This window comes from Mobula hypostoma, chromosome 8 (genome assembly GCF_963921235.1).
Source record: "Mobula hypostoma chromosome 8, sMobHyp1.1, whole genome shotgun sequence".
NCBI classification, from domain to species: Eukaryota; Metazoa; Chordata; class Chondrichthyes; order Myliobatiformes; family Myliobatidae; genus Mobula; species Mobula hypostoma.
The window spans coordinates 140,008,565-140,035,074 of record NC_086104.1 but is presented as its reverse complement, the minus strand read 5'-3'; the positions used below and the strand labels follow the sequence as shown (position 1 = coordinate 140,035,074).

At 42.4% G+C, this 26,510-nt stretch overlaps 1 protein-coding gene across 2 annotated transcripts; it reads left to right on the top strand.

Moving 5' to 3' along the window:
- The first annotated feature begins 1,094 nt into the window (after window positions 1–1,094).
- On the top strand, window positions 1,095–26,302 carry LOC134350275 (coiled-coil domain-containing protein R3HCC1L-like). Of its 2 annotated transcripts, none has more exons than XM_063055308.1 (10): window positions 1,095–1,221; window positions 2,945–3,128; window positions 8,591–8,728; window positions 11,882–12,788; window positions 13,798–13,976; window positions 15,530–15,600; window positions 16,824–16,919; window positions 19,590–19,730; window positions 22,498–22,538; window positions 26,133–26,302. In XM_063055308.1, exons 3-10 carry the CDS (start codon window positions 8,724–8,726, stop codon window positions 26,154–26,156), a joined length of 1,464 nt encoding a protein of 487 aa, XP_062911378.1. In that variant the 5' UTR covers window positions 1,095–1,221; window positions 2,945–3,128; window positions 8,591–8,723; the 3' UTR covers window positions 26,157–26,302. The 2 variants fall into 2 exon arrangements, with proteins under 2 accessions (XP_062911378.1, XP_062911377.1); XM_063055307.1 differs by having other exon boundaries at window positions 26,130–26,302.
- The last annotated feature ends 208 nt before the right edge of the window (window positions 26,303–26,510 follow it).

Below are 26,510 nucleotides of genomic sequence, written 5' to 3'. Positions count from 1 at the left end.
AGGCCAGGCAGCATCTCTAGGAAGAGGTACAGTCGACGTTTCGGGCCGAGACCCTTCGTCAGTCAAGAGGCAATTGCAAGGCCTTTTAAAAGTACCTTTTTTCCATAGACGCTGCCTGGCCTGCTGAGTTCCTCCAGCACTTTGTGTGTGTTGCATCTGTAACATTGCCTGCTTTTGCCTCGTTATTAGTATAGCTTGACGTACTGGGCCAGTACCACAGCCAGTTATCAGCAGCATGTGACACAGGCAAAAAAATGGCCTTGTAATTGCCTCTTGACTCATTTGAACTGGTTTCAGCCTATCGCGGATATTTCCTTTGTCTCATCCATCCCTCCTGGCCCCTTCTCTGCAACTAACACTAATATGAAAGCAAATAGAACAGATATATTTGCGGTGAGGTAGAGATACGTCTCTACCAAAGGGGGTGCACACTGCTCCTTCCCTCCACTAGCCTGTAGGTCAGCCTTGGGCAAGGTGTAGCACCTGCTGAGCCCCCGACACCAGGGTCACAAGAAGCCATGAGATCGGGTGGTGGATGATCGTATGAGCAACTGGTGCATATCACAAGTCCTGGTTTTGCGACCACTGACACCAGGCAGACAATCTCTGAGGAGCGTTGATAATGGCTGGGGTCACCCGTCTTGCAAAGGCACTGCCCGGAAGAAGGCAGTGACAAAACATTTCTGCCGAACATATTTGCCAAGAACAATCACGGTCATGGGAAGATCATGATCGCTCCTGTCATAGGACACGGCACATAACGAACGATCCAATAGGGTTTAGTAGTGGAGATTTTAACTTTCCCAATATTAACTGGGATTACTCTAATTAAACCTGATCATGACAGTTTATCTGCAGATGCTATCCACGCTGCTGAGATTTTCCAGCATTTGTGCTTTTCTATCAGATTAACATCACCTGCAGATTTTTTTTTTGGCATTATTAGCAGAGACGGGATCGTGGACCCAGCTGTGTGAGAAACAACTGCTCCGTGAGCCTGGTATAGGTCAGTCAGACCCATAGATGGCGGTGTCGGAGGGGGTCAGTTTCAGTAGCCTTGCCGTTGTTCCACCGCGCCGCCGCAACCCTGTGCGCATGCGTCCTGTGACAAACGGGCGAGCTGTAGTATGTTCTCGATTTGACACTGGGCTCATCTGAACCATATACCCTTTGTCAGAACGAGAAATCCGATTCGGTTTGGCCGATAAGCGAATTTCATCGGTGAGTTGTAAATTGCAATTATATTTAAACATTGACCCACCCCCTTGAAGATAAAAATGAGTAGTCCAGATGAAGGGTCTCGGCCTGAAACGTCGAATGTTTATTCCCTCTATCAATGGTACCTGACTTGCTGAGATCCTGCAGCATCTTGTGTGTGTTGCTCAAAATATCGAGCTTCTGCTGAACCTGCAGGGTTTATGAAAATATGAGGAAGGTGGCCGCCTGCCACTGAGAAACATTTGACGGACCTTTGAGAACATATGGATCCCTAAAGACAGAATTGTTGGTTGAAAGTCTTTGCTCTTGAAAGTTGGCGTCTTGTTTTTTACAGAATTATAAACGTTTATTTGCAACACATACACACAAGATACAGATTTTCAATATTTACAAGACAGTAAGTGTACTCATTAAAATGTGGTTACTACCGTCTACAAAAGTCTATATCTCGGGGTTGGCATCTTGTTATCAGTCAGTGTGACCTTGAGTTTTTTTAGTGTAACCGGAGAGGGGTACCCTTCCCCATGCCGGTCTCGCTGACAGCCCTTGATTTGGGCAATCGGGTCTAGTGTTCTGTGGTGGGCTCCTCTCATCTAGCGAGAAGTCCCTGGAGCACCAATCGCTATTGAATGAAATGCAGCGTCAGGTTTTTTTTTATTATAGTGATGTGGCTACTGTAAACTACAGTTGAAAAGAATCAAAGGGGAATTGGTGGGCGTTATTATGAAGAATGAATTACAGGGGTACAAGTAGTTAGAGCTTTATTGTCATTGCTGAGGACGAGATTGTAGTGCTGCACCATTCAGTGCAATATAGTATGCTGGCAATTCAATTACTAAAAACACAATGACTAAATTTAAAATAACGACTGAATGATTTAGAATGATGTTTAAGTTGCGACTGAATCAAAAACAAACAACTCTAAAATTAATAGAAACATTGACTGCCCCATTCAAGTGTTGCACATGCCTGTGGTTAACTATAATATAATATCAAGAATTATGCCCTTGTATTGCATTTAGAGATTGTCCATAGTGCCTGTGGACTGTGGGTGGGTGAGCAGGCATTGTTCAGTTGCACAATAGCCCTGGGTGAAAAAGCTGTGTTTTTCAGTCTGGATGTCCGTGCAGAGATGTTTCTGTATCTCCTGCCGGATGGTAGGAGATTTGACAGGTGATTACTGGGGTGGGATAAGTCAATCACGATTTTGCGAGCTTGCCATGGACATCCTGAGGTGGTTTCCATACCTGGTAGTTGTGTTCCAGTGATGTTCTGTGAAGTCCCGAGTTTAAAGAGAGTAAATCTATCCCAAAAGCTATCTAGTAGACTTTTACCGATGTAACTGAGAGCATACTGACCTACTGGCTGACATAGATCTGACGGGCCAAATGGCCTCCTTAGTCATTATAAGATGTGCTTGGCCACTGCTATACATTTAGAGTTGCTGTGAATATAACTGGTAATCTCTGTGTATGGCCAACAATGTTAACAATTAATCAGTTGAGTAAGTCAGTAACTTAGTGTGTGTGAGATCCTGTAGTACATGATGGGATATTGGTAATGGCATGCATGACAGTCCTGGTATGTGATGCAGAGGGAGAATTACATAGTCTATGTTACACAAAACACATTTAAGTTGAATTGGTCTCTTGGAGCAACAGGGCTGAATTGCCTCGGGTATGTTGACCAATTTTAATCCTTTTTCCTGATTTTGCTCTTTGGGCAGGATTTGGATTTGCTGTGCAGTCCGCCCCCTTTGCTTTCTGTGGCTGCAGTGTTCGATTTTGGCTCACGCTGGCGCTTTTCCATCTGGATGGAGTTTACCTCTCGACGCAGGAAGCAGAATTTGCGGATAAAATTTCCGAAGAGCTGGAATGTCTCCTTTCACAAACCGTTCACAATCCCAAAAGGTAAGTAGACTGGGTCCGGCTGTCAGCTTCTGTCTCAGTTTGAACAGGAAAGGAGTGAACTTGAAAAGACACGTTTTGGACAGGAGTGTTAGTTGTATCGTTGGGTCACGGTGCAGGATGGCCTTCTCCTTGATCAATTTTAGTGAAGCTACCTTGTTGGGGGTGCAATCTTCAAAGAAGAACTCGGATAAACCCATTGCACACATTCCTTCTAACATTCCAGGCACTTGATGTTCAGTGTGGATTCAAAGGCTATTGAGGAGCAGAGCCTTGTTTTATATCGGATAACACTGACGTGCAGCTAGGAGAGCTGCTGTCTTGTAGGTCCACTGACCCACAGTTGATCATGGCCTCATGGCCTATGTGCATTTTACAAGTTCTCCCTAAGACTGGGAGGGATTTCCCTAGGTGTCCTGGTTTCCTTCCCAATCCCAAAGACATGTGGATTGGTAGATTTTCCCCAGTGTGTAAGTGAGTGGTAGAACCTGGAGGAGTTAATGGGAATGTGGGGAGAGTTTTAAAAAGGAAAGATCAGTGTAAATGGGTGCTGAGTGGTTTGCATAGACTTTGAGGCAAAGAGCTAGTTTCTATGGTCTGACACTGTATGGAGTGGGTATGCTGAATGGCATGGATGCATCTGGAGTGTGGGATGCTGGACAGATGTATGGGGAGGAAAGGATTGTAAATGGATACCGTTTATACTTCTTGTTGCCTCAGTAAAGTTACCAGCATAATCAAAGACTCCACCCACACCAGACATTCTGTCTTCTGGTCTCTCCTATCAGGCAGTAGATAGAAGAGCCTGAAAGCATGTACCACCAGGCTCATGGACAACTTCTGCTCCACTCTAGGACAACTTCCTATCCGCTATAAGACTATTGAATAATGCCCTAGTATGATAAAATGGACTCTTGACCTTGCACTGTGCACAAGTCTTACAGTCACATATATATATAGCTAGGGTGCCTAAGACCTTTTCACAGTACTGCAGTAATTTTATGTATTGCACTGTACTACTACCACAAAACAAAACAAATGTCATGACATGTGAGTGATGATAAACCTGATTCTGATATGGGTCTCTATTGTGGACTGAGAGTGGGAAGGGAACACGGAGAAGGGGATCATCATTGAGAAAAAGGGGAAGGGAGATGAGAGGGCACACGAAACACCAGAGACACATGATGTAATGATCAATGAACCAAGTCATTGGAATCAAATGACCTTGCCTGGGTGTGTCTGTACCCTACACTCCCTGCCCCTAGCATTGCTTCTCTGCTTCTAGTCACACACCCCTCCTCCGGTGCACCTCCCTCGCCATTCCCAACATCCATTGCTCTCACCAGATTTACAAACTCGCTGTCCGGTCCATGTTGACAAATATAGTACTGTTCAAAAGTCTTAGGCGCTCTAGCTACAATGCCATGCAAAAGTTTGGGCACCCCTGGTCAAAATTTTTGTTACTGTGAATAGCTAAGTGAGTAAAAGATGAACTGATTTCCAAAAGGCATAAAGTTAAAGATGACACATTTCTTTAACATTTTAAGCAAGAAAACTTTTTTATTTCCATCTTTTACAGTTTCAAAATAACAAAAAAGGAAAAGGGCCTAAAGCAAAAGTTTGGGCACCCTGCATGGCAATGCCTAGTAACACCCCCTTTGGCAAGTATCATAGCTTGTAAATGCTTTTTGTAGCCAGCTAAGAGTCTTTAAATTCTTGTTTGTGGGATTTTTGCCCATTCTTCCTTGAAAAAGGCTTCTAGTTCTGTGAGATTCTTGGGCCATCTTGCATGCACTGCTCCTTTAAGGTCTATCCACTGTGACGGGGTCCTGAATTACCCCTATAAACTGTGCTCGATTACCCCTATGAACTGTGCTTTTGAAAAGAGAGAGAAAGTTATTTAACACAAACACCTTGTTTAAAAGAGAGAGGGAGACGAAGACTGCTCACAGTTTATTTATACTTTCTCCAAGGACATTGCCTGCTTGTACATTCTTACACAGACAGAGAAGAGAGGAGTTATTTGAGAGACAGTTGGTACTCAGCACGGGGAGATAAATAGAAGGCCAGATGATAGACCTGAGACACATGATTTTGGACACTGAATGAGCTTTGTTGTGCCACAGAAAAAGTGGGTTTTGGAGGATCAATCAGGCGGATCGATCAGTGGCTCTTGCAGTATGAACAGGGTGTGACCGGTGGGGAGTTATTTGTGTGTCCAACCCTCACCTGGGTTGATAGCTCCACCACAGAAGAATGGTCCCCTTTGTTGTGGTCATGGTTGGTGACTTCTAAAGGATTTCGGGGGACAACAGGAAGATCGATAGCGTCAGCTTACCTGAAGACTCAGATCTCTCTCTCTCTTCATCATTACTCAACTCAATACCATGAACTGAACTGAACTTTACTGATTATCGTAAGACTATCTATTTACCCCTAGACTTGAAGAAGCTTGGTTTCCATATACTTCCACTCTTGCTGATATACTTACTTATATATAATCATTGCTAACCTGTTTGATTCATCTACATTTATATTACTGTGTTGCGTAGTTACTAATAAATAAAATAGCAATACCGGACTCCAAAGTGTTTTCCATCTCTGCTGGTTCTTTAACCCGTCACGGGGTATGTGACACCACAGATTCTCGATGATGTTTAGGTCAGGGGACTGTGAGGGCCATGGCAAAACCTTCAGCTTGCACCCCTTGAGGTACAACATTATCCTGTTGTAGAAGCCATCCTCTTTTCATCTTCGGCTTTTTTACAGACGGTGTGATGTTTACTTCCAGAATTTGCTGGTATTTAATTGAATTCATTCTTCCCTCTACCAGTAAATGTTCCCCATGCCACTGGCTGCAACACAAGCTCAAAGCATGATCGATCCACCCCTGTGCTTAACAGTTGGAGAGGGGTTCTTTTCAAGAAATTCTGCTCCCTTTTTTCTCCAAACATATCTTTGCTCATTGCGGCCAAAAAGTTCATTCAAAAGGTTCAAAGGAACATCTAAACAAGCCTGATGCATTTTGGAAACAAGTCCTGTGGACTGATAAAGTTAAAATAGAACTTTTTGGCCGCGGTGAGCAAAGGTATGTTTGGAGAAATAAGGTTGCAGAATTTCATGAAAAGAACCCCTCTCCAACTGTTAAGCACGGGGGTGGATTGATCATGCTTCGGGCTTGTGTTGCAGCCAGTGGCACAGGGAACATTTACTGGTGGAGGGAAGAATGAATTCAATTAAATACCAGCAAATTCTGGATGCAAACATCACACCGTCTGTAAAAATACCGAAGATGAACAGTGCAAACACGAGGAAATCTGCAGATGCTGGAATTTCAAGCAACACATAAAAATTGCTGGTGAATGCAGCAGGCCAGGCAGCATCTACAGGAAGAGGTACAGTCGACCTTGCAAAAGGCTCGAAATGTTGACTGTAGATGCTGCCTGGCCTGCTGCGTTCACCAGCAATTTTTATGAAGATGAACAGAGGATGGCTTCTACAACAGGATAATGATCATAAACACACCTCAAAATCCACAATGGACTACCTCAAGAGGCACAAGCTGAAGGTTTTGCCATGGCCCTCATAGTCCCCTGACCTAAACATCATCGAGAATCTGTGGATAGACCTCAAAAGAGCAGTGCATGCAAGATGGCCCAAGAATCTCACAGAACTAGAAGCCTTTTGCAAGGAAGAAGAGGCAAAAATCCCACAAACAAGAATTGAAAGACTCTTAGCTGGCTACAAAAAGTGTTTACAAGCTGTGATACTTGCCAAAGGGGGTGTTACTAGGCATTGCCATGCAGGGTGCCCAAACTTTTGCTTCGGGCCTTTTTCCTTTTTTGTTATTTTGAAGCTGTAAAAGATGGAAATAAAAATGTTTTCTTGCTTAAAATATTAAAGAAATGTGTCATCTTTAACTTTATGCCTTTTGGAAATCAGTAGATCTTTTACTCGCTTAGCTATTTGCAGTAACAGAAATTTTGACCAGCGGTGCCCAAACTTTTGCTTGCCACTGTATATGTGAGTACTTAAGACCCTTGCACAGTACTGTACCTCATTATGATCTTACACCTTATTGTCTACCTGCACATTTTCTCTGTAGCTGTTACGCTTTATTCTGCATTGTTATATTTTACCTTGCTCTATTTCAATTGACTGTGTAATAAATTGTTCTGTATGAACAATATGCAAGGCAAAGTTTTCACGTGCAACCTCCGAGCAGAGGTTGATAATTTCTTGATTATCCAGGGCGTCAAAGGTTTCAGGGCGAAGGCAGGAAAATGTGGTTGAGAGGGATAATAAATCAGCCAAGAGGGATGGCAGAGCAGACTTAATGGGCTGAATGGCCTTATTCTGCTCAAATTTCTTATGTTCTTATAATAATCCAATTTCAGTTCCAAGAAATGATCTGGATTACAGCTGTGTTTCAGTTGATGGCAGTTTTGTCTCAATCAGATTATTAGGCTTTCACATTCCTCATTCGAGATAAGTACTGATTTAGGCTGATACTGTGGAGTGGCAACAGTTTCAAGGTATCATGTTCTTCAAATGATAATCCAAACCCATGGCTGCCCCAACAAATGGATGTGAAAGATACCATGGTGCTACTTCAAAGTTAATTTCATTGTTCAGGACAAAGTTTAAACCCTCAACCAACACTCCCAGGATAGACAACACTTCACCTGCGAATCTACTGGGATTGTCTGTTGTCCAGTGCTGCCGATGCAGCCTCCTCTACGCAGGTGAGACCTGTTGTAAATTGGGAGACAGCATCGTCAAGTAGCTCTGTTCCATCCAACAAAAGCAGGACTTCCCCATGGCCAAACATTTTAATTCCGATTCCTATTCGTGATCTGACATGGCCGTGGCCTCCTCTTGTGCCACGATGAGGCTACACTCAGGGTGGAGGAGCAACAACTTATATTCCCTCTGAGTAGCCTCTGATAAATGGCATGAATATCAATTATTTTTTTTCCTTCTGGAAGAAAAAAATCCCTTCCCCTCCATCTATTCCCACCTTCTCACCTGCCTATCACCTCTCGCTTCATCCCTTCCTCCTTCCCGTTCTCCAATGGTCCACTCTCCTCTCCTATCAGGTTTCTTCCACTCCAGCTTTTTATCTTTCCATCTCTCTGGCTTCACCTATTAGCTAGAGCTCCTCCCCCTCCCAACCACCTTTTTATTCTGTCGTCATCTCCCTTCTTTTCCAGTTCTGAAGAAGGGCCTTGGCCCAAAACATCAGCTGTTTATTGATTTCCATAGATGCTGCCTGACCTGCTGAGTTTCTCCAGCATTTTGTGTGTGTTACTTAAAACACTTGATGATTATCACTGTATTGTCTGTGGGAGGCTGCCACTTTCCTTGCATCACAAAATTAATTCCTAGTGGCTGGGGTAAAGCGCTATAAAGTTTAGAAATCAAAGTTATTATTTGTTGTTAACTTTGCCGTCTGTCTGTAGAGTGCTGTTGTTCCCACCGCTGCCAAGTCGTCTGCGTTACTTGATCCATCGGATCGTGGAGAACTTTGACTCGCTGAGTAGCTTCTCTGTTGGAGAGGGAGATGGGCGGAGAACAGCTGTGTGTCTGGCTGAAATGAGGTAAGCCGTAGAGACTTGAAGGCAGTATCTTAGGTTACCTTTGTTCAGCTGATCTCTGTTCCTCTGAGCAATACAGATTCTGTTTGGCAACTCAAACAATGGTGTATTCTTTGAATGTTGGCTAAATTGAGGCCAAATACTTGGCTGAAATGTTAGAGAATTTGGAATTGTATAATCCTTTCTGAAACAAATACCAGGAAAAGTTGAGAATATTCTCTGGATCAAGAGGCACCCGTGGAGAAAGAAACTGAGTTAATGTTTTTGGTCGCAAACATGAGGAATTCTGCAGATGCTGGATATTCAAGAAGGGTTGCTGCCTGGCCTGCTGCGTTCACCAGCAACTCTAATGTTTTTGGTCAGTCAGTTTTCATCAGAACTGGAAGAACTTGGGTTTTAAGATGTAGAGACTGGGATGAAGGGAGTAGAGATTAAAAGTTGTTGAAAATGGGAGAAATTGAAACTGAGCCATAAGAAACTAAGATTGAAAGAGGCTTCTCGCAAGTAATGGTGGTAGTTGTGGGGGTCAAATGAATTACAGAAAGTATTGGCCTTTCTAGAATGTTTTCTGAATATAGATGAATATCTCTGGATGACAGTTGAGTTGGAGTCAGATGCCTGATATTTCACCAGGTGAATAGTATCTAACCCAGAAATATTTGGGTTGAAAGTCCAAAGAAGGGTGGAGTCCATCTGCGTATATTTTTAATGTGGGGTATCTAAATGGCCAGGCTCAGTTTACGTACTGAATAATGAATGGAATCCTATGCCTCAGTTACCCTGCTAATTGTGTGTCTTGGTGGAGTTAGGGTTAAGCCATGTGAATGTTACTTTGCTGCTTCTGGGTTTTGGTGGAGTTGTGGTTAAGCCATGTAAATTTTTCCTTTCCTACTATTTGTCCAGTTCCCCAGTTGAAAGTTCCTGTTAAATCTGCTTCCATCACCCTTTCAGCCACTGCTCCTGGTCAAAGTCAGAATCGGGTAAACGCTAAAGGTTTTCTCTAGTTAGCAGATAGAAAACTTTATCCTTTGAATCTGTGGCACAATTGTCTACACAAGGGAAACAATCCTTCACCCCATCATTCTTGCAAAGTGCTGTTCCTTCTCCAATTCTCAAGTCCTTCATTGTGTTTACCTCCCAAATTACAAAAATCTTGCCCAGGTTTCCTTCAAACTGGTTTTCACCCTGTCATAATGTGGAGATAGTTCTGACCAAAATTACAAGCTGTATCCTATGTGATGGTGACAGAGGTAATCTATCCTTCCATGATCTTGATCTCTCTGCAGTTTTTTGACCTTTTTTTTTTGCAAATCTTTTCCACCTTATTCTTCCAGGTGAGGCACTGCTGTAATGAGTTCAAGCTTATCCATCCATTTCCTCCAAAAGGACCACAGCCCTATTAGGTTTGGAGGCTTGTGTGCTTCAATGACCCAGAGAGCTATATTGACTGGAGTCAGGGCTTTATGCTTTGGCTCTTGGTAGGGTCACCCATGCCAGACATGTCAAGGGTAAGAGGCCAGTCTAAGAGTGGTCCACTGGTCCCCCAGGTTTGGGGTTTCAGCTCAGGGCTAACGACCCTGACTGGTAAAACAAAATAGTTTGGGAAACAGCAATGAAGAATCCTTCTACATCTGAGCGTGACGGTATTTCTGAGTCTCCACCTGGGACTTGAGTGACTGACAGTAGTGAAAACGGAGAGGAAGCTCCTGACATGCTGAAGAAAGCCCTGAACACTGCCAATGAAAAGAACCCTCACTGCTGCCCTAAATGCCAGCAGTGTAACAGGTAGTAAGTTATCCATCCAATTGTAACCAGAGAATTTGAAGCAATGGCTTTTCATTGCACGTCAGTATTTTTCCCTTTGGTATCTCCTAAGGGTTTAGACCTATAAAGGGGTCCCTTCTGATTTTTCATTAATACACTGGCACTTGGCAACGTCACCTTAAGAACAAGGATTCACTTTTTACCCGATTTTGAAGTTGCCCAACTTTACCATTACCACCACCTGTCATGGTCTTGCCTGGGTGGTGTCCAAACGGAGCTTTTCACGGTATCTTGGTAATGTGACAATAATATACTAGTTCTCGAACCAGAGCACTTGTGGGAAACCCATGTGATCAGGGTGAGAATGTGCAAACTCCATACAGATTGCACCGAAGGTCAGGATTGAACCTGGATTACTGGAGTGTGAGGCAGCAGCTCTATTAATTGTGCCACCCTGTCAGCCTTAAATACCAGTAGATCAAGTGGTCCTTTGGGTCTGCTTGACTATTGAATAAGATCATGGCTTATCCTCCCTCTCAACTCCACTTTTCAACCTGTTTTCATACTCTTCAATATTTTTAGAAGCCCAATATCTATTGGTATTGTTCTGGACTTTAATTGACCAAGTGTTTGCAGCATTTTGCGACTGAGTTTACCAAGACTCGCTACCCTTGGAAACGGGAAATATTTCCACATATCAGTCCTACCTTTGCCACCTCTGTTCCAACTTGTAGTTGATTTAATTTGATTTGTCAGCTGCAACAAAAGATTCAATATGTAGATTGATTCGAGACATGGGAGATTGACCATTCTGCCTAGGTGGTTAGTGTTAGAGTGATTTTTGGGTTTAGGTCATTTACATTTAGCAAATGGCTTTGGCTACCAGTCTTCTGTTCCTTGACAATGTATTGTGGATTTAACTTGGAACAATGCATTCCTAGAAGCTGTGAATCCCAGTCCACAGACCTGCTGGTGTCTGTGGCATTGCCTATACTTTGTAAATATGGATTGTCCCTTGTGTTTAGCAAATAAATATTGAGCCCCATGTTGGGCCAGCAGACCTTTCCACCGAAAGTGTCTCCGTAAGATGCCTGCTGTACCCTGTTTTGTCAAATAAAGAAGTTGCTTTGTATCTACCAGTAACACTTTGTCTGGTGATTTCATTCACGCAACTACAGTTAGATCAAGTCACAATCTATAAGCGCAGTCAATAAAGTTTGGTTGGCACTCAAACTATTTCCTGTCTCTCACAAGAACTATTGGCAACTGCGGTACAAGTGTGCACTGTTAATGTTAGTGAGATAAATAAAATGAGGCAATTCACATGGGGGTACATGTTTTGCTAAAGGCACAGATATATTATAATGTGTTTCTAATCCCTGTGCTTCCCAGATTACAGTCTCTGGATGGGAATGAGAGCCATGTGAATATGCCATGGAAGAGCAATGATGAGGAAACGGTAATACTTGGACCTCTCCATGATGGAGCTTCAAGATACCACAACTTTGCTGCTGGCAACAGCAGATCCAGGAATAAGCCTGACAAAGCCAGGCATGCTCATTGCCAAAACAGAGTGGAGAAAAGAAGAGATGTCAGATTCAATTATAAAAGGGATGGTAGATACAGGAAGCCTGACAGCAGCGGGAGTAAGGAAGGAGGAGACCCAAGAAGAGGCAAGGAGGAGAAGGTCGAACTGTCTGGACAGGCTTTTGAAGATGCCAATAGAAAAATGATTGCTACAGAAGAAGGGAGGAAATGCACAGTTTCAAATCAGCAGTACGAAGCTGACAATAGAACAGATCCACCCACTGAAGACACGGCAATTGGTCCAATGTTGAATGATAATGATGAGCCAAAGGGAAAGCAAGGTACCGATTCCAAAGCTGAAGCAACTCAATCCTTTCATGAGAAAAGAGCAGAGAATGATTTCCCAAGATTGGAGAACGCTGTAGGTTTGTTGGAGGACGCCAAGGATTCAGATAAACCTCAGACATCAATGCATACTGTAAAGACATCAGAAGCCATAGGTCCCAGCTTACGAGTGGACTCTAATCTTCAGTGTGAAGACAATACAGCCTTAAATTGTGACCAGTCTGAGACAACTGTAGATGCTTGTTCTGTAGAGAGCAAGCACATGGAAGACATACTGGAGAAACAGGAGACAAGTAGCAACATTGACAATGTGACTCAATTACTAAAGTCTGGTGATTTCAAGGCAGAGGAAGAGGCTGTAGTTGGAGTGAAGACTGAGGATGTTGGGGAACATTCTCGAAGTCCCAATGAAGATTTGCTTAAAGAGGTAACTGAATTCTGAAATTATTTCCAAAACACCAATGTATTTCAATAATCCATTTGGAAACATGGAGTTGAAATCAATTGGCATAATCCATAACTCTTAAATATCTTTTTAACTTTATTCTAGCTTGTTCTGTATAGTTGAACAGTGCGTGGTTCAAAAAAAAGTGCGAGTGATTGCCTTTGATGTTTTTATTGTGATCGCAAGACCCTGTTGGACATTTGTAATGTAGAATACTAGAAGTTCAGCTCATTGTTGAAACTGTCGGCAGGGGAGCTGTGGCAGTTGCCCAGGGAAAGAGACACTGAGGCAAGTGTGGGAGAGCCCTCAATGGGTGCATTGGAATCTGTTCTGGGTTGGGGGCTGGTCCCTCCATTCAGTGCTCATTCAATGATACCCTCCTATGCTTGGTCAGTGGAAGAACAAGCTGGACACTCAGTGACTTGGGCTATTTTTTTTCTTTGAGACCCTATGTATTTCTGAAATCGCAGCCATATGTACTATTTGTGCTATGTGCTGTTGGTAATGTGTTTTGCACCTTGGCCCCAGAGGAACACTGTCTTGTTTGGCTTTATTCATGTTGTGTTAAACGATAACTAAACGCGTTTGAACTTGAACTGTGCCAAGGCAGTATAAAGCTCTTCACTATATGGTGTGCAGAGCATCACGGAGCCAGCTGGGAACCACTTATTACACAGCGTTTGGGATAGACATTAACTCTTGCATCTTGTGAATGAATGAATGACACTTTCTCAAAAAAAAACAAAATTATGAAGCAATATGTTGTGTTCCCTCACATATAACTACTGATGAGGTCGAAAGCCAGGAGGTAGAACAAAGCCAGAACTGGAAATGAGTGCAGATAAAGATGACGTACAGATCAGCAGTGCTGTGTTTGAATAGTGGAAAATATCTAGAAAAGATGGTTCCTAATGCTCTTTAAATGTAAGTTCTTCTAGTGAGAGGTGATTAACATTTCTGTGTTCTTAAGTCAAACTTTTGATTGTTTCAGCTTTCATCCTGCCTGGGGGAAAGCAGCATCAGCATTGAACAGCCTCAGTCTGACTATTCCACTTACCTCTCAGGGGAATCACAGACATACGATGTCGACTTTGGGCACATCATTGAAATCTATGACTTTCCTCCACATGTGAAAACGGAAGACATTCAGGAGGCTTTCGCAAACTTTCGGTAAGTACTGATTCTCTCCCTTTGTGCCTGTCCTTTGGAATAGTGCTTTACTGAAGCCAACCAGGAGGATGCAGCAATGAGAATGCAAGATAATTGAGAAATTGGATAAATGTCTGAACATTGAGTTGAAAAGATGCCTTAATTGATGTCAACAGTTGTGTGAATAAAGTCACCAGAGAGAAGTACTGGTGGATATGAAGCAAACTCTAATTTGGCAAAATTAGATACAGCAGGCATCAAATGGAGACCCTTTTGGAGGAAGGAGGTCTTTTTAGCACTACAGAACATCTTATGTGTTAAAGATCAAAGAAAATTCAGGACAAATCCAAATTTACAATGCTTTCTTTGAACTACACACCCCTTTCACACCTCCCGCCGTCACACCCATCAGCAGACATACAAGTACACACAAATGATGAATTTAAATCAGTGTTTTCTGGTCTTTCAGTTTACTGTGGTGTCTTCCAAATAGCTTGGTTCACAGTTCTTAGGAACCAATTAGTCAGAGTTGCATTTTAGATTTAACCTTCGATGCATTTTCGGAACTGAAGGTTGGTCACTGAAGTCAATATTCACTATATGTCCTAACCCCAGAAATGCCCTAACATCAACCATGTCCCATTCCCTGCTACAAAATTCCACCACTGACTAAATGTAACTAAAGGATGTTGGTCCCAGTCAAAATAACCAAAATGGGTTAATTTTCCATTTATTGAGATACAGCACAGAATAGGCCCTTCCAGCCGCACTGCCCAGCGATACCCCAATTTAACCCTAGCTTAATCACAGGAGAAGTTACAATGCCCAATAATCCTACCAACGGGTATGTCTTTGGACTGTAGGAGGAAACCGGAGCACCCAGAAGAAACCTACACAGTCATAAGGAGAACGTACAAACTCCTTATAGGCAGCGGCAGGAATTGAACCCGCGTCATTGGTACTATAAAACATCATGATAACTACTATGCTGCCATACCGCCCTCGTGGACACTTCTATGGAAAATAGGTGTAACTTCACTGCTAGTAATGGTAACAGAGCTTTGTGCAAACCTAGGGCATTTGTTTATGTACCAGAGATACAAATCCAATGAAATGGAGAAATACATAGACTCAGCTGTAAAAATACATTTTAAAGTAAGCTGTTGGCATTGCTTGATAGTTTAAGGTGACGTATCCTTTGATCACTGTGAGCATCGGGGTTTTATAAGCTGACAAACAGTTTCCAAAGATTGATAACAATGCTGTACAGTTTGTTTGATTCAGGGATGTTACACATCCTTTGGAATAGACATCTGTCTGTTTCTATGGATGTCAACATACCAATGGCACTGTTTCACAGAGAATGGGGAGCTCTCTCCAGGTAAAAACTAATATCCCCCCCTCCTTCCCCGCCCTTATGGCAACCAATAGAATGAGCTGGTTGTTGATCTCGCTGCTTTGCATCAAATGATGCCGATTCCAGTGTCTGAGATCAACCAACCTACTTTCAGTGTGAGCTGTTGTCCTGCAGAAATGCAAATCTTTTCTGATACTTCTGTTTTGACATTTGACAGTGATAAAGGCTTCAGAGTAAAATGGGTGGACAGTTCGCATGCCTTGGGAATATTTTCAAGTCCAGATTCAGGTAGGTGCCTTTCTGGTCTCCTCACCTGTAACCTAGTTATCTAATTTCACTACAGAAAGTTGTTTTGAGACTTATTTTGCCAGTTAGCTGCGTGTGGACTGGTGTTTAAAGACAGTCAAACTCTGCACTTTTAAGAGCTTGCTTTCAAGCTCTAAATCAGGTTCTACCAACACTACCCAATAACTTTCATTGTAATGCCAGTTGACTTAACCACCTGTCTGTAAAGTCCTCTGAGAATACTGTAAATTCTGCTATTGGCTTCCCATGTTGATCTGTTATGTGAAGGTTGAACCCTGTTCTAGCTTAGCTGGTGCAGATTTACCTGTAAGTTCGAAGTACATTTATTATCAAAGTATGTATAAATTATACCACCATTAGATTTGTCTGCTTACAGGTAGGCAAAAAGCAAGAAACCCAAAAGAACCCAATTTTTAAAAAAAGACCAGTATCCAATGCGCAGAGAAAGAGGGGAAAAAACCCACAAATCCTGCAAACAATAAAAGCAAGCAACAGCATTCCGAACCAACTTGAGTCCATAGATCCGAATCCCAGAGCAGCCAGAACAGGCCGGTAGCCTTGGTCTCAGTTCATCATATAGCAGGACATATCACCACGAATCTCGCAGACAGGAAGCGCGTAGCAGCCGGAGCAGTCTCAATTCCGAGGAAAGTGGAGCAAAACGTCATGGAGCAGAACCAGCTTGACCCTTGCCTCCAGTCCCGACACCCTGCGCTTTCAGTCCAACTGGCCCAGTGTTTACATCTATCATTTACCACTGATGGTCATGCTTTCTACTAGTCCTATTTTCAGCTTTCTGCCCCCATTTTTAAGACCCCTCTTAAAATGTATCTCTTTTATACATGTCCTGGTTTCATACGGGAATTGTTACCAAATATTGTTTGGCAAGAATCTGGTGAAAAACTTGGATGTTATATCAAATTAAAGGCACTTAACTTATGCATGTTAGTCTGTGCATACTGGTAGCTGTTCACATGCTTGCTGCTTCTAGCTCCTTTACCATCTTCATAAGGAGTTCTATCACTGATACGTGATCAGAGTCCATGCTAAATGTCAAGCTTGCTCCAGAGAACGGATGATGTGGGAAAGAGCGAATGGCAGTGCCATTCACAAATACGTATTTCACAAATCACTCTGACGCTGAATATAACAAGCAGTATTTTTGGATGTATAGTTCTACAGGTGATTCTTTTCTTTTCTCACAGCCTCTGAAGCCCTGTCCATCAGCCACGAGCAGTTCAAAATGCTGCCTTTGTCCCAAGCAACAAAACAATCAAAATTAAAGGTTTCCAGATGTTCAGGTAAAGGAACTGGTTTCTATCTACATCTTGGAGGCATACAATTATTACAGCAGGGAAAGAGGTCATTCATCGATTCGATGGTTTGAGGGGCCTTCTCCAAAGCAGTCCTATTCCGTTAAGTATACAGTGCATTTCCTTTTTGAAACAATCTTCCAAGTGAGATATCAGGCCTAGATACTATCTCACAAGCGGCTGAACAACACTACCTCAACGAACAATGGGTTGCTTAGACCATAAGACGTTGGAGCAGAATTAGGCCATTCAGTCCATTGAGTCTGCCCCGCCATTCCATCATGGCTGATCCCAGATCCCACTCAACCTCATACACCTGCCTTCTCGTCATATCCTTTGATGCCCTGACCGATCAGGAATTGATCGACTTCCGCCTTAAATACACGCACTGACTTGGCTTCTACCGCAGTCTGTGGCAGACCATACCACAGATTTACTACTCTGGCTTGTGTTTACCTCCTTACCTCTGTTCTAAAGGATCCCCCCTCAATTTTGAGGCTGTGCCCTCTAGTTCTGGATACACCTGGCATAGGAAGCAGCCTCTCCAAAGCCACCCCATCTAGCCCTTTCAGCATTTGGTAGGTTTCAATGTGATCCATCCCTACATTCTTCTACATTCCAGCGAGCTTAGGTCCAAAGCTGCCAAACACTGCTGTGTTAACCCCTTCATTCCTGGAATCATCCTCATGAACCTCCTCTGGACTCTCTCCAGTGACAACACATCCTTTCTGAGATATGGGGCCCAAAACTGTTGACAATACTCCCAAGTGCAGCCTGACTAGTGTCTTATAAAGCCTCAGCATTCTGCTTGCTTTTATATTCTATTCTTCTTGAAATAAGTGCCAACATTGCATTTGCTGCCTTTTTCACAGACTCAGCCTGTAAATTAACTTTCTAGGAATCTTGCATGAGGACTCCAAAGTCCCTCTGCACATCTGATGTTTGAACTATCTCTCCATTTAGATGAGTTTGCACTATTATTCCTTTTACCAAAATGCATTTTTGGACAACAAAAGCCAAAACCTGTCATCAGGTTATGGAATGTTATGATGAGGTTGTATAAGGCATTGGTGAGGCCGAATCTGGAGTATTGTGTTCAGTTTTGGTCACCAAATTACAGGAAGGATATAAATAAGGTTGAAAGAGTGCAGAGAAGGTTTACAAGGATGTTGCCGGGACTTGAGAAACTCAGTTACAGAGAAAGGTTGAATAGGTTAGGACTTTATTCCCTGGAGCGTAGAAGAATGAGGGGAAATTTGATAGAGGTATATAAAATTATGATGGGTATAGATAGAGTGAATGCAAGCAGGCTTTTTCCACTGAGGCAAGGGGAGAAAAAAACCAGAGGACATAGGTTAAGGGCGAGGGGGAAGAAGTTTAAAGGGAACATTAGGCGGGGGGCTTCTTCACACAGAGAGTGGTGGGAGTATGGAATGAGCTGCCAGACGAGGTGGTAAATGCGGGTTATTTTTTAACATTTAAGAATAAATTGGACAGATACATGGATGGGAGGTGTATGGAGGGATATGGTCCGTGTGCAGGTCAGTGGGACTAGGCAGAAAATGGTTCGGCACAGCCAAGAAGGGCCAAAGGGCCTGTTTCTGTGCTGTAGTTTCTATGGTTCTATGGTTCTAGGTCTTGATTTTATATTTTATAATATACTAAATATTTGTTTGTATAATATTTATAAATATATAAAATTATGATGTGCTTCAATATTTCCTTAGTAAAGGTGTCAAATGCTATTAAAATAATTGGTAGGATTAGAGGGGAGATGAGAGGACTTTGCCCAGAGGGGATATGCTGCTCGAGATAGAAACCCTCTAACCCAGAGGTTCTCAGCTGGGGTCCTCGGACCCGTCAGTTAATGGTAAGCATCGATGGTATGATAAAGGTTTGGAACCTCTGCTGTATACAGCATTTGGATCTGTATTTCTGAAGAGCCTTGACCTGCATGGCTATTGACCAAGTGCCTTGGGGGATTAGCCTAGAGGATTCTTTTGTGTTTGGCAGAGAAGTGATGAGCTGAATTCCTACCTGTTTTGAGGTAAAGTTTTTGTAATTTACTGCACTCCTGAGGATGGGTTCTGCACTGTTGATGCTGACTCCAGATGAGAATTTACAAAGAATTTTGCGCTTTGTTGTTATTACATCTACAACACTGAAACCATATTTTCTTGTTCTTTTGCTATCTACTTTGGTAAACAGCTGCAAATAGAATTGAACATCTTAAAATTTGCCATTGAGAATAATGGAGCATTTTTAAAAAAGCTCATATTTAAATCCCTGGCTCTTTTTCAAAATTATGTCAATTGCGTCATGAGATCTTTAATGAATGAAAGCCCACTGAAGTGATTGAAAAATGGCATCTCGGACAGTACAGAACTCTTTTTGTGCCAGGGGTTCCTAACCTGGGGTCCACAGACTCCTTGCTTAATGGTATTGGTCCTGTTCTATGCTGCAGTGCTAGCTGAGAACTTTTGTTCAAGTGTCTAGGGTCTGACAGGTGAAAGGGGCACCAGCTCATCCACAGCTGACATATTTTGTCATGCCTTGAGAATATGATGGGTTAACACAAGTTTCATTTTGCTTCTTTGTACTTGGTCCTTTCTGGTATACAGTCATTTAAAAAACACTACTTCGATTCAATGTTTATAGAATTCTTGCAGCCAGTGAAAGAGAGGGCACAGGTCAATACTGCCATTGCCAAAAGGCTGGTCAGCAGGGCTCTCGGCTTCCAAACCACTGAACGCAGAAGGCGGCCAGATCCCAAGTCCAAGAAACTGAAGGAAAATAGAGGTGCGTATAAATTTGTCCATGGTGTTTTGGAATATTTTTCCAAATTCATCATTATTCCACTGGTGAAAAGTGTCCACAGAAGAATTCTTGTAATGAAATTGGTTTTGTACGGATTAGAAATGGGATTTGAGGCTACAGGTTGATATTGAGCACTAAATATTCACAAGTTGTTTCTGCTTGTGTCTACTGTATTGGTTTCACTGACTAAAACTAGACTTTGGTTATAAGATGGATATAAATAAGCTAAAACATAGAAAATGCTACAGAAAGTAGTGGATACAGTCCAGTCCATCACAGGCAAAACCATCCCCATCATTAAGTACATTTATACCGTGCCCTGCCAGAAGAAAGCAGCAACCATCATCAAAGACTCCCACCATCCAGATGGTGTCGTCTTCTCAGTACAGGTGTCCCCTGCTTTTCGAACGTTCGCTTTACGAAACCTCACTGTTACGAAAGCCCTACATTAGTACCCTATTTTCGCTTTCAGAAGGTGTTTTCACTGTTACAAAAAAAAAATTCAGCACGCGATAAAAGGCAGCGTGCCCCAAGCAGTTGCACTCCCCCAGATTCTCGCCGGCATTGCTTAAACACGTGCCTGTGAGCAGCCGTTTGCAAGATGAGTTCTATGGTATCGGAAAAGCCTGAAAGAGCTTGTAAGAGTGTTACACTTACGGTAAAACTAGACATAATTGAGCGTTTTGCTCATGGTGAACGAAGTAAGGACAACGTGAGTTTGGCTTGTGGAAGTTGACGAAGATGATGTTGAAGAGGTTTTGGCATCCCATCACCAAGAACTGACAGATGAAGAGCTGATGCAATTGGAAGAAAAAAGGATAACAATTGAAACCAAATGAGTAATGATAAAGTACGACTTTAATTTTGAAAGGGTACGTCAGTTTAGGGGATATTTGCAGGATGGTTTGAGTCCTTATTAAAGAACTGTGTGATAGAAAAAGGCGCGAGGCTCAGCAGTCAAGCAAGCCTTCCACATCAGCCACAGCAGACGACGAACCTCGACCTTCAACATTGAAGTCATAGGAGAAGATGAGCTGCCTACTCTAATGGAAATAGGCGACGAGATGACACCCCAGTGTCCCACCACCCCAACCCCCAGGCCACGGACAGATGCCGATTCGCGGAGAATGCAAAGGTAGCCGGGAGGTACACAGCACATCTTTAAGAAAAAAGCCGAAATAAACATGCTAATTAATTAAGTGCCACCGACACGTAATTGTGGGCCCAGATCAGAGACGACGCAATCGGAAATTGGCACTGATCTGGGCCGACAATTACGGGCGGCACCTAATGAGTTAGCATGTTTGTTTCGGCTTTTTTCTTAAAGATGTGCTGTGTACCTTACGGCTACCGCTAGACCCCTGCGTTCTTCGCAGCAATGTATTGCTCAGCGGCCTGGAGGGTGGGGGGCCACTGCACCACCCAAACTCCGACGACTCAGTCTAACACACCATCATCAGTGTGCTCGGCGCTGTCCCGATTCCCGTACGTGATACTACACTGTACATACATTATTTCTACTTTTCAGCTGTGTAATTTTATGTGTTATTTGGTATGATTTGGCAGCTTCATAGATTAAAGGTTACTGGAGAGCGCTTGCTCGTGTTTTTGCCAACAGCGCTTGCGTGAGATTTTCTGCCGACGGCGCTTGCGTGAGATTTTCGCTCTGGAGAACAGTTCAGTAATGATTGTGGAAAAGTATTTCTACTTTATATAGACTGTGTATTTATCATATCATTCCTGCTTTTACTATATGTTACTGTTATTTTATGTTTTATGTGTTATTTGGCATGATTTGGTAGGTTATTTTTGGGTCTGCGAACGTTCACAAAATTTTCCCATATAAATAAATGGTAATTGCTTCTTCGCTTTATGACATTTCGGCTTACGAACTGTTTCATAGGAACGCTCTACCTTAGGATGGTGGTGGAAACCTGTACCACTATCAGGCAGGAGGTACAGAAGTCCAATCACCAAGTTTAAGAACAGTTATTATCCTACAACCATCAGGCTCCTGAACTAGCATAGATGTCTTCAATCACCACTATTCTGTACTGATTCTACGATCTACAGACTTGCTTTCAAGGACTCTACAACTTATATTCTCAGTATTATTTTTTATTTGCACAGTTCATCTTCTTTTGCACATTGATTGTCAGTCTTTTCTTACAGATAGTTTTTTTTTGTAAATTCTAGTGTATTACTTTTAAATGCCTGCAAGAAATCTCAAGGTAACATAAATGTATTTTGATAATAAATTTACTATGAATTTAACAGCACCAAGAACTATAAGGGAAGTTCTTCCTGAAGTTCGGAGCAATATTTATGTCTAAATCATTGTTATCTAAAAATAATTTAGTCACGTTGCCATTTGTCGGAGAATGCTATGCATTACTTACCACAGTCACTGAACCTCTCAAGTACTTAATTGACAGTAGAGTGTTGCGAGATGCCCCGGAGAACAAAGAGAAGGCCATTTAACCCCATGTGTCTGTTCTGCAGGTTATGCAAAATGCTGTGTAAGTGTATATTTTTGAAGGCAGCAGGACAGAGCTGGGCAGTGCAATGGAAGAAGAGTTAATTACTCTGGTGATTTGCTAGCCTGATTGTAAGCATCCTATGGTATTTTTGGTGAAATTGTCTCAAAGCCTCTGTTTTTTGGGGGGCGGGGAGGAGGGAAATTAAGTTTTGGAGTATTGGCTTATCAGATGACTCAAACCTTATCCCACGTTTGGTTCTGTCCTTCTAGTTCAACTGCACAAAGCTGAAGATGACGCTAACAACATACTGGTACGTATTAATGTCCAGCTCTTGTTCAGCTCGAAATCTGATAAGAACCATTATTTATACTCTGCTTGACTACATATTTTGCTCTTTCCTTGCTTGGTCCTAGTTCCCAACAAGCTACTTGTGTGTATTCATAGAAATGTGGAACTGTCTAGTGGTCATTTGGTTCATCAAGTCAGTGCAAGTTTGTAAATATTACCGAGAACAAAAGGAAGCCTCCTAAGCCCTTTCAAAACAGTTCCTGAGATGGAGTCTTGGTTACTGACCATCTGATGAGCAACTCTTCAAAAGTGCATCCTCTGTACTACACTGGTGTTGCTCGCCTTGATTTTCTGTGCTCCGTATTGTGAACTGAATCCAAACGCAAATTTTGAGGCAGAATTTCTGTCAATTCAACTATGGCTAAAACCAGAACACCAAAATTCAGGACAAGCAGAACGTTTTGGGTTCAGTCCAATGCTTCTTCGTTCAGGTTATTTTGACCTTGCCCAGTATTACATCTCTGTAATGGCAAATCAAGGGTTCCAGTCTCACTATAGGACTTGCATTAATGTGAATGTGGCTCCCTTTGTATGTTCATGGTTTCATAGACCGTTCAAAAATCTAATAGTGGAGAGGAAAAGGATGTTCCTAAAATGTTGAGTGTGCATCTTCAGGCTCCTGTACCTCCTCCCTGATGGTGGTAAAGAGAAGACATATCCCTGATGGGGAGGGACCTTAATGATGGATGCCAACTTCTTCAGATGTCTCACTACAGGACTTGTCATAGTATAATGTAAAATTGAGTGTGTCTCTTTGCATTCATTGAGAGTGTTTTTATGAAGAATGGAGGTTCATCTTGTGAGTATTCATTCTGCATTCAACGCCATTCAAGCAAGCCAGGATGTTTTTATATAGTCTAAACCTCGTGTTTACTTCTGAAACAAGGAACTATAATTCAAATGGAATTCACCAACTGGAATCTTCATGCCTGTGGGGTATATGAAAGGAAATGTTGCCCTTGATCAGTTGTGTGCTGTAATTAGTTATGAAAGTCATGAAATTAGTGCATTGGTATAACGGTAAAAATTCAGACTAATCCTCCAATCAGAAACCACCATTCAGTGTGTGTGTGTGTGTGTATGCGAATGTATTATTGCAGATATATACTCACTAGCCACTTTATCAGGAACAGGAGTGGAACCCAGTGTGGTCTTCTGCTGCTGCAGCCCATCCACTTCAAGGTTTGACGTGTTGTGCATTCAGAGATGCTCTTCTGAACACCACTGTTATTTGTGTTATTGTCACTTTCCTGTCAGCTTGAACCAGTCTGGCCATTCTCCTATTCTCATTAACAAGGCATTTTTGCCCATAGAATTGCCACTCACTGGATGACTTTTTTTTTTGTTTTTGCAACATTCTCTTTGAAATCTGGAGACTGTTGAGTGTTCAAATCCCAGGAGATTAGCAGTTTCTGAGATACTCAAGCCACTGCATCTGGCACCAATAATCATTCAGTGGTCAAAGTCGCTTGGATCACACTTCTTTCCCATTCTGATGTTTGAACTGAACCTCTTGACCATGTCTGCATGCTTTTATGCGATGAGTTGCTGCTGCATGATTGTCTGATTAGATATTTGCATTAGTGAGCAGGTGTACTTAATAAAGTGAGCACTGATTTTATAATTAGCAAAGCTGGAAGATTCCAATACATAAGTGTAAGTACTTTATTTCTTCACACAATAATTATAACATGGAATGGTAATTTGGCACAACCTGTATCCATGCTTGTGATTAACCTCCACATCACCGGTTGGCATAAACCTTTACCTGCTTCCAAGGGCACCACCAAAATATCTCATTAAATTCTTAAGATTTTTGTATTTACTGTTTATCCGACCAGAAGGATATTCAATGGCAAGTGGTTTCTTTAAAGACTAGGAGGTTATATCCAGGAGGTGAAAATAAACTGGTACAAATTAGAAACTGGTTGAAACCTTCAATACAAATGGAACAATAGGGGATATTTGTTGGTGTAAGTATATGGGGCGGCATGGTAGTGTAGTGGTTAGCACAACGCTTTACAGTGCCAATCACCTGGGTTCAATTCTGGCTGCCGCCTGTAATGAACTCTCCCGTAATACACTCGCCTTGTGACCGCGTGGGTTTCCTCCCACAGTCCAAAGGTGTATTGGTTGGTAGGTTAACTGGTCATTGTAAATTGTACCATGGTTAGGCTAGGATTAAATCGGGTGATTGCTGGGTGGCGTGGTTCAAAGGGCCAGAAGAGCCTATTCTGTGCAGTATCTCAATATAAAAATAAATAAATATTTCCCCCCTTCCTGTCACGAAGTGGAGTCCAACCTCCCAAAGGAAGCTGGCTGCAGGGTTTAAACTGTATGAAATTCCTTGTTAAGCCATAGTTTATAGATGAAAGGCTAGGCTTGAGTGTTGGGATGTCATATAAAATATCTCATTATCCTGAGTTCAAGTAAGAGCAATCTTGTCAAAAGTTTTATCTTCTACTTTTTTTTTGGGGGGGGCAGATCATGTGGGTATTGCCAACAATGCCTGTATCTATTGCCTATCGTAGTTGATCTTGAAGGGTGTAGGTGAACATCACCAGGACTGTGGCATTTCAAGGTGAAAGTGCTCCCATAGTGCGTTTGGGTGAGAATTTCCAAGATCCACAGCAGACAATGATGAAGGAACTTGAGAAGGGTGTGAGACCTAAAAGGGGAAACTCGAAGGCGGTTGTCCTTGGAGGTAGACAACAAGGTTTTGGGAGTTACTATCAGAGTAGCCTTGGAGAGGAACTATGGTCCATTTAGTATTGGTACACTCTGCTGACATGGTTCAGGGTGTCTCATGGTGTATGGCTTCTTGATTATTGTTGGAGATGTACTCATCCTGGAGAGTGAAAATTTTCTGTTGTAATCATGGCCTTTTAGCTCACCACATCTATACTGACCGTAATGCCAATCTAACTCTTACACATGGTTCATATCACTCTACTCCCTGGCTGTTCATGTGTCTCTCTGAACCCACGTCAAGTATCGCTATCATATCTGCTTCTACCACCTACCTTGATAGGATATTCCAGGCACCATTAGGTGGATGGGGTTGGGGGGTGGAGGAAAATGCTTTCCCCAATTCTTTAAACTTTCCCCCTCCGACTTTCAACCTGTGCCCACAGGAGTTTGACAATTCCACCCTGAACTGGTTCCACAACCACGGACTCACTTTCAAGGACTCAACAGCTCGTGTTCTCAGTTATTTATTTATTTATGTATGTACATTTCTACAGTTTGTCTTTTACACATTGGTTGTTTCAGTCTGTTTGTGTAGTTTCTCATTGATTCCATTGTATTTCTTTGTTCTTTTGCGTATGTTTGGAAGAAAGCAAATCTCAAGGTAGTATATTTGACATGTATGCACTTTGATTATTTAGTTTGAACTAGATTGAATGAAATAGTGCTGCACTATGCAATATTTCAGTTTTGAATGATCACATGCTATTTACGATCTGGTACTCGTGTGAACATTGGACCGTTGATTAAGCGAGTGAGGCCAACCATCAATAACATTCTGCTTTGTCCCTTTTTGTATTGGCAGCAGAATTCTGGTGCTGAGCAAACCTGAAGTACCAAGGCCCAGACAAACTCTGGTGTGATGAAGATTATATACAGATGATTCACACTAAAGAACTACTGTCCTTTTCATAAAAATAAATAAGCTGTGCACTTTGAAGCATGATTAAAGTAACCTCCGAGGTGGAGGATGTTGTGGCACAAATGTTGTGTTCAGTCTGATGTTTTTCTTTCAATGGTACCGTATCTGTGTACTTGACTTTGTGTTTGCTGACTATCAGAGGTCTGCAAATGGCTGGCAAGAGGTAGGAATATGAGCTTTGCTAACAAGAGTCATACAGCACAGAAACAGGCCCTTCAGCCCATCTAGTCCAGGCTGAACTGTTATCCGGCCTAGTCCCTTCCA